The 17,562-nt window shown below is 45.9% G+C and overlaps 1 protein-coding gene across 1 annotated transcript in view; it reads right to left on the minus strand.

Moving 5' to 3' along the window:
* The window catches only part of MAP3K15 (mitogen-activated protein kinase kinase kinase 15), a 123,483-nt gene extending 108,296 nt beyond the window's left edge, over positions 1 to 15,187 (minus strand). The window contains exon 1 of the mRNA XM_049643553.1: positions 14,605 to 15,187. Coding sequence (XP_049499510.1) covers positions 14,605 to 14,953 — 349 coding nt within the window. The 5' untranslated portion in view covers positions 14,954 to 15,187. The remainder of the gene's footprint in view (positions 1 to 14,604) is intronic.
* Between the last annotated feature and the right edge of the window lie 2,375 nt (positions 15,188 to 17,562).

Raw genomic sequence — 17,562 nt, forward strand, 5'->3', positions numbered from 1 at the left:
TAGTTGTGGCTCAGAAAGCAGGAAAGGGGACTTCTAATGCTCAGAGAGAGGGAAGGCAGTTCTCCACTTTTTTCTCTGTTCCCTTGCATCCCCCAGACCCTCGCAAGCCCACAGTGATGCCAGCACAGACAGCAGGTGGCAATGGGGTCTACAGGTGCCTGGACCTCTGAGATGAGGCAATCTTCTGCTCTAACTGGAGGAGCTGTGGTCTCAAGGTGGGGGGGGGGGCAGCAGTGAATCCCTGCCTTTTTCTCTCTCTGAACTCCTGGCCTCAAACATGGGCAGTGGTGGAAATGTGAGGCTGAGTGGGTTAACTAAAGCCCCAGTCTTCTGGCCACAAGACCAAAAGGGGAGTTCCAGTAAATCACAAAGTGCAAAGCCATGCAGCACTGAAAAGGCTTTGAAATCAGAAATGGAACCACAACTGAAACTGAACTTGACAGCCTAAAACCACCAGGCTGACCACCTGTTAGAGCAACAATACCAACAGACTTTACAAGATATATGCAAGGCCTAGAATCTCATGATAGGATTTCAAAAGGTTCAGGGTACAATCCAAAATCACTTGGCATTCAAAGAAGCAGAAAAGTTTCAAACTCACATAGGAACAGACAATCAATGCACTCCAATGACAAGATGACAGATATCAGAATTACCTTACAATGACTTTAAAGCAATTATTATAAAAGTTCTCCAAGAAGTTAAGGGCAGACACTTCTGAAAAGAATGGAAAAAGTAGAAAGTGTCCACATAAAGAGAAGAACCATATGGAAATCTTAGGGATGAAAAGTATAATAACCAAAATAGAAAACTTACCAGACGGGCCCACAAGAAGAATGGACATGACGGGCGGAAGGGGATGGGGGGGGGGGTCAGTGAAATTAACAATAGTGCAGTATAAATGATCCAATATGAACAACAGACAGAAAACAAAGAGTTTGTGCCCAAACATAGAAGGTTCTAGAAATTAAGACACTCTCCCAAAGGCCCGTAAACCAATAGGTAAAAAGCACCAGGAAGGATCATGAATAAATAGCTCTCAGAAACAAGGGTGATGTGCTCAACTACACTCAGAATAAGGGAATCACAAGCTAGAACTGAGATACTATCTCTCAACTAACAAATTACCAAGAGTCAAAAGACTAGCAGACTATTTTTGCAGGTGCATTTATTCTTTAATACACAAATGCCGCTTTTGGGTACCTAACCACAAATATACTTATATTATATAGCACATATACAAAATTATCCATTGCAGCTTAGTAGCAACAACAACAACAAAAAAAAAAAAAAACCATATATCCAAGTATCCTTTAAAGAGGAACTGGTAAAATACACAAGATCCATTTACCCAATCATGTACTCTCCAGCTATAAAAAAGAAGAAGGTAGGTTCCCATATTCTGATTTGGAAAGTTGTTCAGGCTCGACTGTTAATGGAAAAATACAAGGTGCATAACAGTGTATTTGGTCTGGTACCTTTTGACTAAGAAAGGGAGAATACGAATGTACATTCATATGTGCTTATATTTACATAGCAGAAGTTGTCAAACTTTTTCCTGTAAAGGACCAGAAAGTAAATATTTTTGGCTTTGTAGCCTCACAGTCTCTACCACTGCATAGATGAATGGATGTGTTCCAATAAAGCTTTATTTACAATATGAAGGCAGCCAGCTTGCAGGTGGCAGCATGCTGACAACTGATATAAACACTATACGGATAAATAAAAAACTAAAAAAAAAAAAAAAAAAAACGGGAAACAGTGCAGATGGGATAAAAGAAAAAAATAAACTGGACTTCATCAAAATTTAAAAAAAAAAATGTGCATTAGAGAACAGCACCGAGAAAGTTAAAAGATAAATCACAGAATCAGACAAAAAATTTGCAAATCACATACTTAACAAGGGATTTGTCTCCAGAACATGTATAGAATTCTTACAACTCAATAGTAAGAGGACAAATAACTAAAAATAAGTGGGCAAACGATTTGAATAGACATATCTCCAAAGAAGGTATACAAATGGCCAACAAACACAAGAAAAGACAGTCAACATCCTTCATGATCAGGGAAATACAAATAAAAAGCCACAATGAGTTACCACTTAAAGCCCACTAGGACAGCTGTAATAAACAGACCATAACCAGTGCTAATGAGGATTCGGTGTGACTGGAACACTCGCACACTGCTAGTGGGAATGTAAAATGTATAGCGGCTTTGGAAAACAGTTGTTTTTTGAAAAGCGGTTCCTGAAAAGGTTAAATATAAGGTGGATATAACCCAAGAGCCCACTGATGGATAAAATGGATACAACAAAATAAGGCGTATCCCTACAATGGAATATTATTCAACCTGAAAAAGGAAGGAAATCCTGACACATGCTCCAATATGGATGAACCCTGCAGGCATTATGTTAAATGAAATAAGTCAATCACAAAAAACAAATACTGCAGGATTCCATTTACAAGAGGTGTCCACGGTAGTCAAGTCATACAAACAGAAAGCTGGGTGGTGGCTGCCAGGAATGGAGGGGAGGGGGAAACTCAGAGTCATTTAATGGGTGCAATTTCCATTTTACAAGATGGGAAACTTCTGGAGATTGGTTGCACAAGGTGAATGTACTGAACACTACTGAACTGTACGCTTGGAAATAGCTAAGATGGCAAATTTTATATTATGTGGCTTTTTAGCACACAAAAAAAATTTTTTTAATGTTTATTTATTTTTGAGAGAGAGAGCGCATGCAAGCGAGGGAGGGGTCGGGGGGGGGGGACAGAGGATCCCAAGCGGGCTCCACGCTGACAGCAGTGAACCTGATGCAGGGCTCGAACCCACAAACCGAGAATCATGACCTGAGCCGAAGTTAGATGCTCAGTCACCCAGGGGCCTCTCACAATCAATATATATATATATTTTTTAAAGAAGGTTAAATATAGAGTTACCTTATGACCCAGAAATCCCACTCCTGGGTACATACTCAAGAGAAATGCAAACAAATATCCACACAAAAAGTTATAGTGTTATTCACAATAGCCAAAATTAGAAAACAAGCCCAATATCCATCAGGTAGATAAAAACAACATGGTCTATCCATACAGAATTTCATTCAGCAACAACAAAGGAATAAAGTCCAGATACAAGCCACAACAAGGATGAATCATGGACACATGGTAAGTGAAAAGAAGCCAGCCGCAGAAGACCACATTTTACACAATGACATCTATATGAATAAGCAAATCTAGAGAGGTAGAAAGTAATGGCCGCCTGGGGGCGTGGCTAGGTGGCTGGAGTGGGTAATGATTACTAATGGGTACAGGGTTCTTTTCGGGGGGACAAAGTGGCCTGAGATCAAGACTGCGGCGATGGCTGCATGATTCCATACACACACCAACCACCACTGAACTGTACATTTGCAGTGGATGAATTACTTTTCAATAGAGCTGGGGGTTTTTTTTTTAAGTGGAATATTCTTAGCAGCAATTGGAACAAACCGGAAACTACCCAAATGTTCAACAATAGAAAACATAAACTGTGGTATATCCTTACAAGGCAACAGTACGTAGAAATGAAAATGAACAAATTATTGCTGTATTAATGAGAGAGGAATCCCACAAACATAATGGTGAATGAAAGGAGCCAGACACTAAAAGGAAATTGTATTATTCCATTTATAAAAAGAGAGAGAAGCAAAGCAAGAAACACTCTTGGCTACAGAGAACACGCTGGTGGTTACGGGGGGGGGGGGGGGGGGGGGGGGGGGTAAATAGGTGACGGGGACTGAGGAGGGCACTGTTGTGAGCACCGCGTTATACGGAAGTGTTTAATCACTATACCGTGCACCTGAAACTAATATTGCACTGTATGTTAACTACACTGAAATGAAAATTAAAACTTTAAAAAGAAAAGAAAGTACAGAAACAGGAAAACTAATGTATGCTGAGACTTGGCCAGGCTGGAAAACAGAAGCAAGCTCACTCTGGGGTGCTACTGGCATTCACTTTTTTGATCCCAAGGCAGAATTACACAGCACGTATAGCTTATGAAAGCTCACAGAGCAGTACACTTAAGAATGTGCCCTTTTCTATATAAATATTCTTTACCTCAATAAAAAGAAAAAAGAAAAAACATCAAAGCAGGGTTTTGTGCCTTTTTCTCACTCCATTCTCGAACACAGGACCAGGAATGGAGTTAGGATTAAATCTCCAGCGTTAAAACTTTGGGAAAAAATGTGTTTTACCCAATTGCAGGAGTATAATGTGACCTTACTACATAATGATTATCCAAAGGGTTTGATCCCTGAGTCTTTACTATTCCACAAAGCATATTTCCTTCCATAGCGAGGTTCCGGTCTATTTGTTGGTAGGAGGAAAGGGAGGCACAGGGGACTGACATTTGTTGAGCACTTACGAGACTGAGTTCAGGGCACTGTGGCTGAATCTCTACCTAGTAGAGATTTTCTTTTTAATGAGGCTCAGAGATGTTAAGTAGGTTATCCAGGGTCACACAGCCAATAAATGACACGGCAAAAATAGAAACCTGATCGGGGCGCCTGGGTGGCTCAGTCAGTTAAGCGTCTGACTTCAGCTCGGGTCACGATCTCACGGTCCGTGAGTTCGAGCCCCACGTCGGGCTCTGTGCTGACAGCTCAGAGCCTGGAGCCTGTTTCAGATTCTGTGTCTCCCTCTCTCTCTGACCCTCCCCCGTTCATGCTCTGTCTCTCTCTGTCTCAAAAATAAATAAACGTTAAAAAAAAAAAATTAAAAAAAAAAAAAAAGAAACCTGATCTGCAAAGCCAAGGTTTTTTCCCCTCTGCCATTTGTATTAACAAGGTTAGCGGGACACAATGACGGAACACGTGTTGGTAAAGTCTCATCACAGATCTGTATTGGTGGTGTTTATTCCAAAAAGCAGAAAGGCAATGTACCTGAAGGATCACCTGCACTTCCTACGCTCTCCTGGATGGTAAGGTGAAAGGGAGGCAGCCGTGGTTCTGGCAACTAGACTCAAAGCACCTGGAAAATTCATCTGGGGCAAGACCCTTCTCTCAGGTGCTTGAGACAAGGTGTCAGGCATGGTCTATCACAAGTCACTTCATTTGAGATCAGTTATAGACGTCAGTGTAAAAGCTAAAACTGTCAAGCATTCAGAAGAACACATCAAAGTGTATGTGTACAACCGCAACCCGGAAGGAGACAAAGATTTCTCAGAGAGGACACAGAAGGCAACCTAAACAGAAAAATAGCCTCAATGAGACTTCATCAGAATTAAAATTCTCTGCTCATCCAAAGTCCCAAGTAGATGAATAAGCAAACCATAGTCTGGGAGCAAATGTTCACAAAATATACTTCTGACAAAGCCCTTGAATCCAGAATATATAAGGAAGTCTTCTAATTCAATAGTAAGAGGACAGCCCAATTAAATGGATAAATGGTCTCAACAGACACCCCACAAAGGAAGCTATCTGCCTGCCCAAAAAGCACATAAAAAGGTGCTCAACGTCATCAGTCATCAAAGAAAGGTGAATTAAAACCATAATGAGAAACCACTATACCCCCACTAGCAAGGCCAAAGTTGAAGAGCTCAATAATACAAAGTGTCGGCGAGGACGTTAAACTACTACAACTCTTGTGCATCGTTGCCAGGAACATAAATAGTACAGTCAGTTGGGAGAAAGGTATGGAAGGTCCTTATACAGGTTCACATACAGCCATTCTGCTGTGGGGTATATACCCAAGAGGAATGAAAACATTTGCTCACAAAAAAGACCTACACACAAATGTTCATAGCAGTTTTATTTGTAATAGCCCCAAACTGGGAACAACCCACATGTCCTTCAACAGGAGAATAACTACACCAACTGTGGTATATCCACACAATTCAACAGTACTCAGCACGAATACGGAGCAAACGATGGGTACACGCAACAGTAAACGTCAATCTCAAAAACATCATGCTGAGCCAAGGAAGCCAGACAATGAGGAGTACTGCATGAGCCCATTTATACAAAACTCCAGAGAAGTCAAATCTACTTGGTAGTGACAGCACCTCCGTCACTCCTCGGTGCCAGGAACGGGAAGAGAGAGGGGAATGAGCAGGAAGGGACATGAGGGAACTTCCTGGACAGATGGAAATTCTATCGTGATAGGATCTATTTACAGGGATTTAGTCAGTGGAGATTTGTGTACTTTGATGCATATACATTGCACGTTAAAAATGTACAAGAGGGGGGTGCCTGGGTGGCTCAGTTAGTTAAGTGTCCGACTTCGGCTCAGGTCATGATCTCACTGTTGGTGAGTTTGAGCCCCACGGTGGGCTCTATGCTGGTGGCTTGGAGCCTGGAGCCTGCTTCACATTGTGTGTGTCTCCCTCTCTCTCTGCCCCTCCCCCACTCACATTCTGTCTCTCTCTCTCAAAAATAAACTTTAGGGGCGCCTGGGTGGCGCAGTCGGTTAAGCGTCCGACTTCAGCCAGGTCACGATCTCGCGGTCCGTGAGTTCGAGCCCCGCATCAGGCTCTGGGCTGATGGCTCAGAGCCTGGAGCCTGTTTCCGATTCTGTGTCTCCCTCTCTCTCTACCCCTCCCCCGTTCATGCTCTGTCTCTCTCTGTCCCAAAAATAAATAAAAAACGTTGAAAAAAAATTAAAAAAAAAATAAACTTTAAAAAAGAAAAAAAGTTTAAGAGTAGGGGGCACCTGGGTCGCTCAGTTGGTGAAGCGTCTGACTTCAGCTCAGGTCATGATGTCACCGTTTGTGAGTTCATGCCCTGAGGCAGGCTCTCTGCTGTCAGCACAGGGTCTGCCTCTGTCCCCCTCTCTCTCTGCCCCTCCCCTGCTCATGCTCGTGTGCTCTCCCTCCCGCTCTCTCAAAAATAAACATTTTTAAAAAAAAGTCTGAGTGTAATAATCAAGTGTGGAGCAGGGGGTACATAAAGAACAAATAAAGACAGCAGAAAGTTCATCATCGTTGAAGCTGGTAACGTACATGCTTGAAATTTTCCATAATAAAAATTTAAGAAAAAATTCATCTACATCTAATGCGCCTGCTCTCTCCTACTGCCACCCCTGTCCAATTCTGCCTGGCGCCCGGGCTGCTTCCCACAGACCCAGATTCTCCAGTGAACTCTGCTTCCTGCTGAGGTCCACAGCTCAACTCCTTCCTGCGCTGCACCTCCTACCACCAATCAAGCCCCAACGACCACCAGGCATTTTGGCCAAGCCCTGTCACACCCAACAGCCCGAAAGCTGGGAAGGTATGGAGGGGGGCGGTGTTTGGGGGGGATGGAAACCAGATGTTTTCTAGCAGGCTCTTCAGGAGTTCACCCCTCCTCCACAGAGGTTATTTGAACAGGATTTAAACAGCTCCTATCTCAAAGCCTGATACACAGAGTCTTGGAACAATAGTTTATGGCTTGCATTCCAAAAATCTATTTGTAAGCTGGCTGCTGGGAACCCCAAACACCTTCTGCCCCAGTAACAGAGAGCCAGCAGTGTAGCAGGCCAGCCCAGGAGTATTTATCTACCCCAAACACACTCAAGGCTCAATCAGCACAGCTGCAAGGAAATGCTGCAGGTGCAACCTTCTTTCACTCGGCCCACGTGACTAAGCATGGAGGAAAGTTGCAGGTTCAATGCCGAGTCAGTAGCAGTAAGAGCAGCCAGAAAGGAAAGAGGCTCCGCGAATGGCCCTCGAGGGCAAGCCAGAAGCCAGGTCCAGCCGAAGACAGCCGAGGTCCAGCCAGGCACTCACGCAGCCTTGTCCTTGGGAGTAAAGCCACTGTGGTCTGGGCAAGCCACGTCACTGTCTCCAGCAGGGAGAAAAGAGGCTTCTGATAACCCCATCGTGAATCTCCCACTGCACTTGTTTAATATAAAATTATTTATATTACAAAAAATATACACTGTAGAAAATGTGGACAAATAAAAAGAACCAGTATCCCCAGAACACAATTCAAACCACTCTTTCCATTCCGGTGTCTCCAGAGTGAGTGGTTCTGGTCTCTTCTATTTGATACGTACCACTCAGGAGAAAGGTTCAGATCCAGATGTGTGTCATTAGGATGGATCTTATTTCCTAATAAAAGTGACAACTGCACTGTATCTATGCCTGGCCACCATATTCAACATGGCTTTTACAGGAAGCCACATTCTGATTTCTTTTTGAGGGTACCAAATAAGTTGTGCTTCATCTCAACAGGAGAAACCAAGTGTCATCGGTGTCCACTGAGAGTTATTCTAAAAAAGAACCAGAGAGATATTCCTAGGAAGCACTCCAAGAGTAGCAAAGAAAACCGCATCTGGCTGCCTATGGGTGACAAGTTCAAGGTCTCACAGAAGATCAATCATTAAATCAGTAATCGTTTAATCACAACTGTGTCACTCACTAGGAATGAAGACCTCGGTGTGCTCAAAGCTGACAGAGAGAGGGTAAGGGTGAGGAATCTGTCAAGGCTTCCTTGAAGAAAGGAGATGTGAAGGCTGAGGACGTAAGAGACCAAGCAAGACTGCAGGGTGGTGGAGGGTGCCAGGGGACAGTGGTGTCCAAGCAGATGACATGGGGTGGAACACACCAAGACCGGCCCAACCTTAAGAGACCAGGGACAAAGGTGTTAACAGCACCCTGGCTGAGAGAAGATAATGCCTGTACCAAGGTGGCAGAGGCACATAGAGTGACATCCAGCAGATCCGAGAACTATTTTGGAAGCAATAGGCCGGATTCGTCCATGACCGAGAAGGTGGGGCCAAGACTGACTCCCAATTGATGATTTCACTCATCAGTGTTTATTTAAAAGAAGGCAACAGTTTAAGGAACTACTGCCCTTATATTCTACTGGAAATCGATTTGGCCAGTCGCCTGACCAGGTAGAGATGCCACGCAAAGTACGCATTCTACAACCATTAAACCCACGCCTGTCTTCCGTAGAACCTTTGGCATTTTCCACAGTGATGAGGAGAGTATGCACCTGATTACAAGAAGGCCTAAGGCATCCTCAAGGCTCTCTCTTGAGTAGAAGCCAAAACACCTGTGGACTAAGTCCACGAAAGCCGAGGGATGCATTCAGGCGTTTCTAGCACAATGCGTGGCAAACTGGATTAGTCGGGGTAACCTAGGCTAGGGTGCCACAAGACAAGTCCCCAGTTCAGTGGCTTAACAGCCATCTTGAACACATGACCTTTGAGTTTGCCATAACAGAGGCAGAGACAGACGGAGGAGGCACACTAACTTCTCTTTCGAAGTGATACGTGTTGGCGTTGTTCACATTTCACAGGCCAGTACTAACCACAAGGGCCCAGCTGACCGCAAGGGAAGTCCGGAACTGTGGAAGAGTATACAGAAGCTGGCAGGGCCTGGTCTTTATCACCAAGCTGATAAAGAATCCACAAGTAACATCACAGATGGAGAGGCTAGACACAACCCACACAAAGCGCAGCAAAAGGGACTACAGCTGGCTTTACGTTAAACCGTTACATATCCTATCTCGGCAGAAGCACAATATCACTGTCAGCTTCGAAAATAACAGAATCACTGCATTATCAGTTAATACAAAAGGCAAAAATAACCTGGCCTCCAAAACCAGTGAAACCAAGGAAAAAAGCCAGAACGTGTCCTCCCACCACTGGTATTAACCTGATGGTCCAAGCATCTCAATTCTATTTTCTTCACTCACGGCAGCACAGCGTGGGGCCCCACGGTCACGAATGGGGACGATCCACTACTTGAGGTAATACGCAGTCGGACTTCCTCTTGGAAAGGCATACCTTGGAGACAACTTCCTAGCAGCTGCGCTAGGTTTTCATAACCCAAGTTGCACTCTTACCACGGTAACAAACACCCCCCACACCAAATCTTAGTAGCCTGACCAAATAAAAGCTTCTCTCTTGCTTATGCGAACTCCTAAGTAAACACTCCAGCTCCAACAGTGATCCTTCCAAGAGTGGTTCAGGGATCTGGGGGCCTTCCATTGTGCACCGCTGCCATCGTCTACCCTGAGCCTCTAAGGTTCCCGTGGGGACCACAGGAAGGGGACACAAGGTATGGGAAGGACTACTCGCTATGCTAACACCTGGGCCCAGAAGTGACAGATGCCACTTGTAATTCCATTTCATCGGCCAGAACTAGTTACACATCCCAAGACTCAAAGGGCTGGAAAATGTAGCCCCCACTTCCCAGCAACAACTAGGAGCGTGAATCCCTGGTCACCCAACAATCTCTGCCACGCTTGGTATCCTCCAAATGACTCTGTATGAGCCAGCCAGAAAAGGGGTGTCATCCGGATAGAGCAAAGTCAAACAGCTCGTCTGTCCTGGCCTTGGTCTTCTGAATCGATGTTCAGGAAGCGCAAAGACTTCTTGCCGTAGGTGGCAATAGCTCACAACGTGTAAAATCACCGTGAAAGTAACTGAAGACAAAATCCTCAGAAGCTGGGCCTGTGGGGCAGAAAAGTACCAACTAAATGAGGTTCAGAGAGGAGCCAAGTTAGGCAGAGCCAAACCCAACAGCAGTGGGAAGAGAACTTGTGCCCCGGGGCAGGCTCGATCAAAGGGGCTGCTGTCATTAGAGCAGTTACTAGCTAACTCACCATGGAGGCTCTAACTTAGATTGGTCATTAACCACCTGGTTTACCTGGAGAGTAAACCTCCATCAAAAATACGGTGCACTCCTAGGAGATCGATGTATTCTACTGAACCAGATCTCAGGTTAAGATCAGATACCGCAGTAAGCGGATTCAACTACAGAGTCCAGGAGAATAGAATTTCCAGGTCAAAATGTGCGGGAAAGCAGGAGACAGAGTTACACAGATTTCCTTCTTGAAGGAACTCTTGGTTTCTAATATGTTCACAAGCACGGAGAACCTCCAAGAGGGAGACACAGCACGAGCCTGAGAAGGAGAAAAGGCTGCTGCGTGTAAATACACTCCACACACAAGAGAAGGACCTCAAGCCATAACTATGAATTCTGTTCAAGTAGATAAATGGGCACTTAGACAAAAGGAGTCAAGGCATATCCAGAAGGGGTTTCTTTTAGAGAAAAAAGAGAACACCTGTTTTGTTCTCCAAATACTAGAAGTAACTGAGTGATCGACCCTCAAAGAATTCAATAGTTCTACTAAATTCAAGACTCCCAACTTTGAAGATGGACAACAGATGCTCAAAAAAATAAAACAAATTAGTCCTTCTATGGACCAAAGGCACATAGGGATGACCACCACCTCCGCTCAAAGTGAACAGGATGTTTTTCAAAAAAACAAAAATTTAACCATGAAATTACCATATACCACAGAAAGTGAAAGAAGAAACGAACAAGTATTCAGACACCCACGGTCATCACAGAAATATCTAGAATACCCTAAAGGTGGAAACAACCCAAAGCCCATCTGCAGATGAGGGATTCACATAACGTGGTGTATGCAATCGCTGGAGTATTCGGTAGCCTTAAAAGACGCTCTGGTATGTGCTACAGCACGGAGGAACCTTGAAGATGTTATGCTAAGTGAAATAAGCCAGACACAAAAAGACAAATACTGTATGATTCCAGTTCTATGAAATCTCTAGAACAGGCCAATTCACAGAGACAGAAAGTAGAACAGTGGTTACCAGGAGCTAGGGGGCACGGGGAGGACAAGTTACTATTTAAGGGGAGCAGAGTTATTGTATGAGCTGGTAAAAAAGTTCTCTGTAGATGGCCGCACAAGAGCATGAACGTACCTAATGCCAATGAAATGCACACTTAAAAATGATTAAATGGCAAATTTTATGTTACGGAGATCTTATGATTTGTTTTTTACAGTACTCCTGGCCATGGCGGTGTTTTTCCCCACAGCATCACCTGTCCTTGCCTGGGATGAAGGCCTGCCTGGGGCTCTCTCATATCCCACCAAATCACCCAGGCACTGGTGATCTGGAACCTCTGATCCAGTCCCACACAGGACCACATAAAACTGCACCAGGAGTAGGAAAACCCAACCCAACCCGGTTTCGCCTTGCTATGGGAGCAAGAGGCCGGAAGTGTTCACACTTCACACCTACCAGCCTCCCTAAAAAACATCTGGGACAGCTCCATTGGTCCCCTCCCCACAAACATTTTTCTAGAACAGCACTGTCCATATGGGACCTCCTGCGATGAGGAAAATGCTCTCTTCACAGTGCCTGTTGAGCACTTGAAATACACCTGGTATCCACAAGGAACTGACTTTTACTGCATTTAAACTCATTTAAATGTAAACTGCCACCTGTGGCTAGAGGCTACCTGTTGGACAGCGTGCTTACAGAACTTCTACAAAGAAACCAAAGTGAAAGATGTGTATGATTTTTGGTGGAGATATCAAAAGTCTGAGTGGTAGAGATGAGGAAGCCAGGAGAGGTGAGTGAGGGGGCTGTCCGTTTAATCCATAAACCCACTTAGTGGAGTGGCATACATCCTTTGTCAAACCTGTAAAAAGAATTTATTGCTATATTTATATATATATTTACATGTAAGTTATATTTATATAGCTTACATGTTCTATTTACATATATTTATATAACTTATATAAATATGTTATATTCACATATTTGTTATATATCAATGTTATATTCATATATATTTATATTTATACACAAATACGTAAGTTATATTTATAAGTTGTAATGATGTGCTGAGAAACGACTTAGTCAAGACCAAGCCAAGGTTGGGGCATCCAGGTGGCTCAGCCGGTTGAGTGTCCATCCGGCTCTTGTTTTCGGCTCAGGTCATGATCTCAGTTTGTAGGATCGAGCCCTGCGTCGGAGTCTGTACTGACATCTTGGAGCATGCTTGGGTTTCTCTCCCTCTCCCTTCCTCCCTCCGCCCCTCCCCTACTCATGCTGTCTTTGTCTCTCTCAAAATAAATAAACTTTTAAAAAAAGACAAGGAGCGCCTGGGTGGCTCGCTCTGTTGAGCATCTGACTTCGGCTCGGGTCATGATCTCACGGTTCGTGAGTTTGAGCCCCACGTCAGGCGCTGGGCTGACAGCTCGGAGCCTGGAGCCTGCTTTGGATTCTGTGTCTCCCTCTCTCTGCCCCTCCCCTGCTCATGCACTGTCTCTCTTTCTCTCTCTCAAAAATAAACACTAAAATTTTTTTTTTAAAAAGATGAAGCCAAGGTCAACCAAAGGAAGCGCATGATGCAGAAAATTCTAGGGAATCAGGACCCGGAGCAAGAGAAGGCAATGTGCCTGTTGTGTAGATCTGGAATCGAAAGCCAAAGAGTTTCTGACTGACTTCACTTTCACACCCACCCAGAAGGGGTCCTGTTGGTAGATGAAGGCTTGTCACAGACACAGACACACCCCCCCCCCCCCGAATAAAGCCGCTGCACACTGATCTTCAGAGCTGGCACCAGCACGCAGGAGGGTACAGCTGTGCTGAGTGGCTAAAGGAACATTTACCCTTTCAGAGAAGAGTCTGTTCAAACTCCAGTTTCGGAGGAGAATGAACAGAAGGCAAGAAAACTGAGTGGTTCTGGGTGAAGTGGGCTCCTGAGCACTTTTCTAAAAAGACGTTGTGCTGAAGAGTACACTCTGAGAGGTCAGAAATGTCAAGAGAGTGTCTTCAACGGGCTCAGGGGCCACTTTATTTGAACAAGCTTGACACCCCGCCCCCTGTTCCAGACGGGGAGGATTTGCTCTGCAGAAAACGGATCCCTGTTGCCTCTGGCAGAGAATGGATGGCACTACATCTGGCTGATTGCTTCAGCGTGGTGTGGCCAGCGTCTTAAATTCTCCCTGTACCTTCCGACATGCTTTTAGGTTTAGGGTAGGCACCGTTACCACCTTTTGATCAGTGAAGAAGCCAAGGCACAAGGACTCCCAGGTAATTATTGCACGATACCCAAGGCTTATTAATGTCACGCCAGTGCTTATTACAGTGAGCTCAGACATCTAGGGCCCCATCCCAGCAACGGAGGAGACCCTGAGCCCCCAAATGCTTGTGCACCATGGGATAAAATAGATCTGTCACACACGTGGGAGAGCACAGCCCCACCGTCAAAGTGTGTTTGGGGGGGCAGGAATTAGAGTACTAAAAAGAACACTGGGGCACTTCTAAGAGCACCTGTCCCTACACATATATACACACACTCAATTGTAACACACCGATTCCCCTTCTGGGCTGCAAAATGGAATCATCTGAGAAAGCATTAACAACTACTGAGGCCTCAGATTCTGGTATTCGTCTGGGATACAATCTGGGCATGGGGCGGGGTGGGGGTGGGGTGTAAAAGTTACCCAGGTGATTCTAATGTGTAGGTGGGGTTGGGGCCCACTCACTGCTATAAGGACAGGGCCAGAGGGAGGAAATAAAAACTGGATAACTGGTGGGGAGGAGGGCTTCGCATCATCCAGTTTATGGGCTGTTTGTTGGGTTAAGGGATGTTTAAGGAGACTGTAAAATAACGAAGCTAAATGCCAGTCGCTTCTGTTTTCCTATCTGTAAAAAGATACAATGCTACCTACTCTCCCCTCCCGAAAGGCAGGGCAGGCTGGTGGTTAAGTTAGGAGAAGCGGGGCTGGTGGGGGTGGCCAGGGCCATGGCGTGTGCCAGGGTAAGAAAAGCAGGCGGCGTGGGGTAAGGGCGAAGGGGGCATCTGCCTCACCGGCGTCGTAGAAGGCGTCGAGCACAGCTGTCTCCCCGAAGTCAAGCTCCCCGAAGGGTACGGAGGTGAAGTGGGCGCCCTCGGCCTCGCAGGCCCGCAGCAAGCACAGCCGCGCCCCCGCCTCGTGGCCGCCAGCCGCGCCGCCCTGGGGGCTCTCGCTGCGCACGTATACTGCCCGCAGAGCCCGCCGCGGCGCGTCCCCGTCCTCGCCCCCGCTGCCGCTCCCAGCGCCCTCGGCCGCCCCGTCGGGCTCCGCCGTGGCCTCGGCTCCCGGCGGCAGCGGGCACCGTGGCGACTCGGTCGCCACCCCAAGCGCCCCAGCGGGGAGAGTCCCGCCGCCGCTCTCCATGTGGCCGCCCTGCGCTCCTTGATCCCACCTCCGCGCGTGCGGCTAAAGGCCGCAAGCAGTCCCGGCACCTGTTCCCGGGGGCGCGGGGCGGGACCCGGAAGAGCCCGCGCGCACCCGTGGCCCGGCGGCCCGCAGGTGAAGGCAAGGCCCCCGGGCTGCAGACGGAAGCTCCAGCCCCGCAGCCCCCAAGCGCCCTTTGAAAGCTGGGGAGAAGGAGGCGGGGGCCTGGGACGTCAGGACGAGCGGAGGGCGCGGGGTGGGGGGTGGGGGGTAGTTCTGGGAAGAGCGGCGGGGCAGGAGCTGGCAGGGCGCCCCCTGCCGCCTCCCCCGGGCAGCGCCCTGAGGAGGGCGGATTCGTCAATTTTAGGATCTTGTTGCCATCCCTCCAGCCTGACGGACATTAGGAGTCCCTTTTTTTTCCCCTCAAAACAATTTGAAGCTTTTCAAGCAGAGCAAAAACTCTTTCAAAGCGCCGGCTGGAGGTAAATATTCAATTTCAAGCTAAATACAGAGGTACTTTTCACTCAAAATTGAGATGAGAAGATGCTTATTTAAAACGCTTCTGATTCTGATAGATAGGTAAATAAATAACTCAATTTTGTACTCCTTGTCCCAGTTGCCAAGAGCATGGCCCTCCCTTAAAAATTTTTTTAATGTTTATTTTTATCTTTTTATTTTTAAAAATTTTTCTTCAATGGTTAGTTATTTTTGAGACAGAGACAGAGCATGAGCAGGGGAGGGGCAGAGAGAGAGGGAGACACAGAATCTGAAGCAAGCGCCAGGCTCTGGGCCTGATGTGGGGCTCGAACCCCTGAACGATGAGATCATGACCTGAGCTGAAGTCTCACACTTAACAGACTGAGCCACCCGGGCGCCCCTATTTTTTTTTTTTTTTTTTTTTTTTTTTTGAGAAAGGGGGAGGATCTGAAGCAGGCTCTAGGCTCTGAGCTGTCAGCACAGAGCCGGATGAGGGGCTCTCCACTCACCGACCCCGAGATCATGACCTGAGCCTAAGTGGGAAGCTTAACCTACGGAGTCATCCAGGCACCCCAAGAGCATGGCCCTCCTGAGCCCAGTCCTGCAGGGCTGCTCCTCCTTTCACTGTGACCTTGACAAAGCACCGGGATGCACCAGCAACAAATTTTCTATGCCCGGAAAATGGACTCCAAGTGGGATGCCTACCTGACCTATGAAATGCTGTGAACCCAAAGGGATCTTTACTCTGGACCTTCCCTGCCTCACAATTTTAGGCTCCAATATTAAATGTAGTATTACCACCACAGGTAGTACTTGTATTTAAAAGACAGGATGCCCTTGAGGCTGTCACAAGGTTTTGCGGTTTTGGTTTTTCATTTTTTTTTTAAAGTAGGCTTAATGCCCAAGGAGGGGCTTGAACTCATGACCCAGAGATCAAAGCCTGAGCTGAGATCAAGATTCCTCAGCTTAACCGACTGAGCCACCCAGGTGCCCTGGGTTTTCATTTTTAATACCAGTTTTATTGAGATATAATTCACAAACCATCCAATTCACCCATTTAAGTGGCTTTAGTATATTCACAGAGTTGAGCAGCTGTCACCACACTCAATTTTAGAACATTTTCATCACCTATCGCCCCTGCCCCACAAAACCCAGTATCCATTAGCAGTCACTCTCCACTCCCCCAACACCCTTCAGTCCTAAGCAATCACCAATCTACTTTCTCTCTCTATAGATTTACCTATTCTGGACATTTCATCTATATGGAATCATACAAAGTGTGGACAGAGGTCTTCATTTGTCTTGGATATATATCTAGGAGTGGATTTGTGGGTCATATGACAACTCCATGCTTAATTTTTGGATAAACTGTCACTATTTTCCAAAGTGGCTCCATCATTTCAATTCCCACCGACAGCATAGGAGGGTTCCGATTTCTCCACACTGTCACCAACAGTTGTTGTCTTTTGTCTTTTTGATTACAGCCATCCCAGTGGGTGTGAAGTGGTTGTAATTTTGATCTGCATTTGCACTGTGATGTTGTATTTGCATTGTGATTTTGATTTGCATTTCCCTGATGACCAGTGACGGTTAGCATCTTGTCACGTGCTTATTCGCTATTTGTGTAACTGCTTTGGAAAAATGTCTATTCAGATCTTTTGCTCATTTTTAAATTGGGTATTTGTCTTTATTATTGAGTTAAAAAGTTCTTTATATATTGTGGATCTAGGTCCCTTATCCAGATACGTGATTTACAAATATTTTCTCCCATTCTATGACTGGTCTTTTCACTTTCTTGATGGTATCCTTTGTAGTACATCACAAGCCATCTGACAAAAGCAGGATAGGACTTACCGTACAAAATCATGGTTTGGCTTCTCTTCTTGTTTCAGTAATGGCTTCCATTACTTCCATGAATGGCTTCCATTCAGTCCATGCCTCCACCCCACCCCCAAAAGAAAGCAGAAAGTGCTGGAATAAATCTTTAAAGAAATCCTGCCTTAATTCCAGTCCTGGTAAAAATTCGGAACTTCAACAAGTGCCACCAGTGTGCACCCTCTTTTGTGGCCAGTGAATGGCAAATGGGCTCTGGGGAGATCTGTAAAAACACACAGACCAAAGTTGGGAAGAGG

This window comes from Panthera uncia, chromosome X (genome assembly GCF_023721935.1).
Source record: "Panthera uncia isolate 11264 chromosome X, Puncia_PCG_1.0, whole genome shotgun sequence".
NCBI lineage: Eukaryota > Metazoa > Chordata > Mammalia > Carnivora > Felidae > Panthera > Panthera uncia.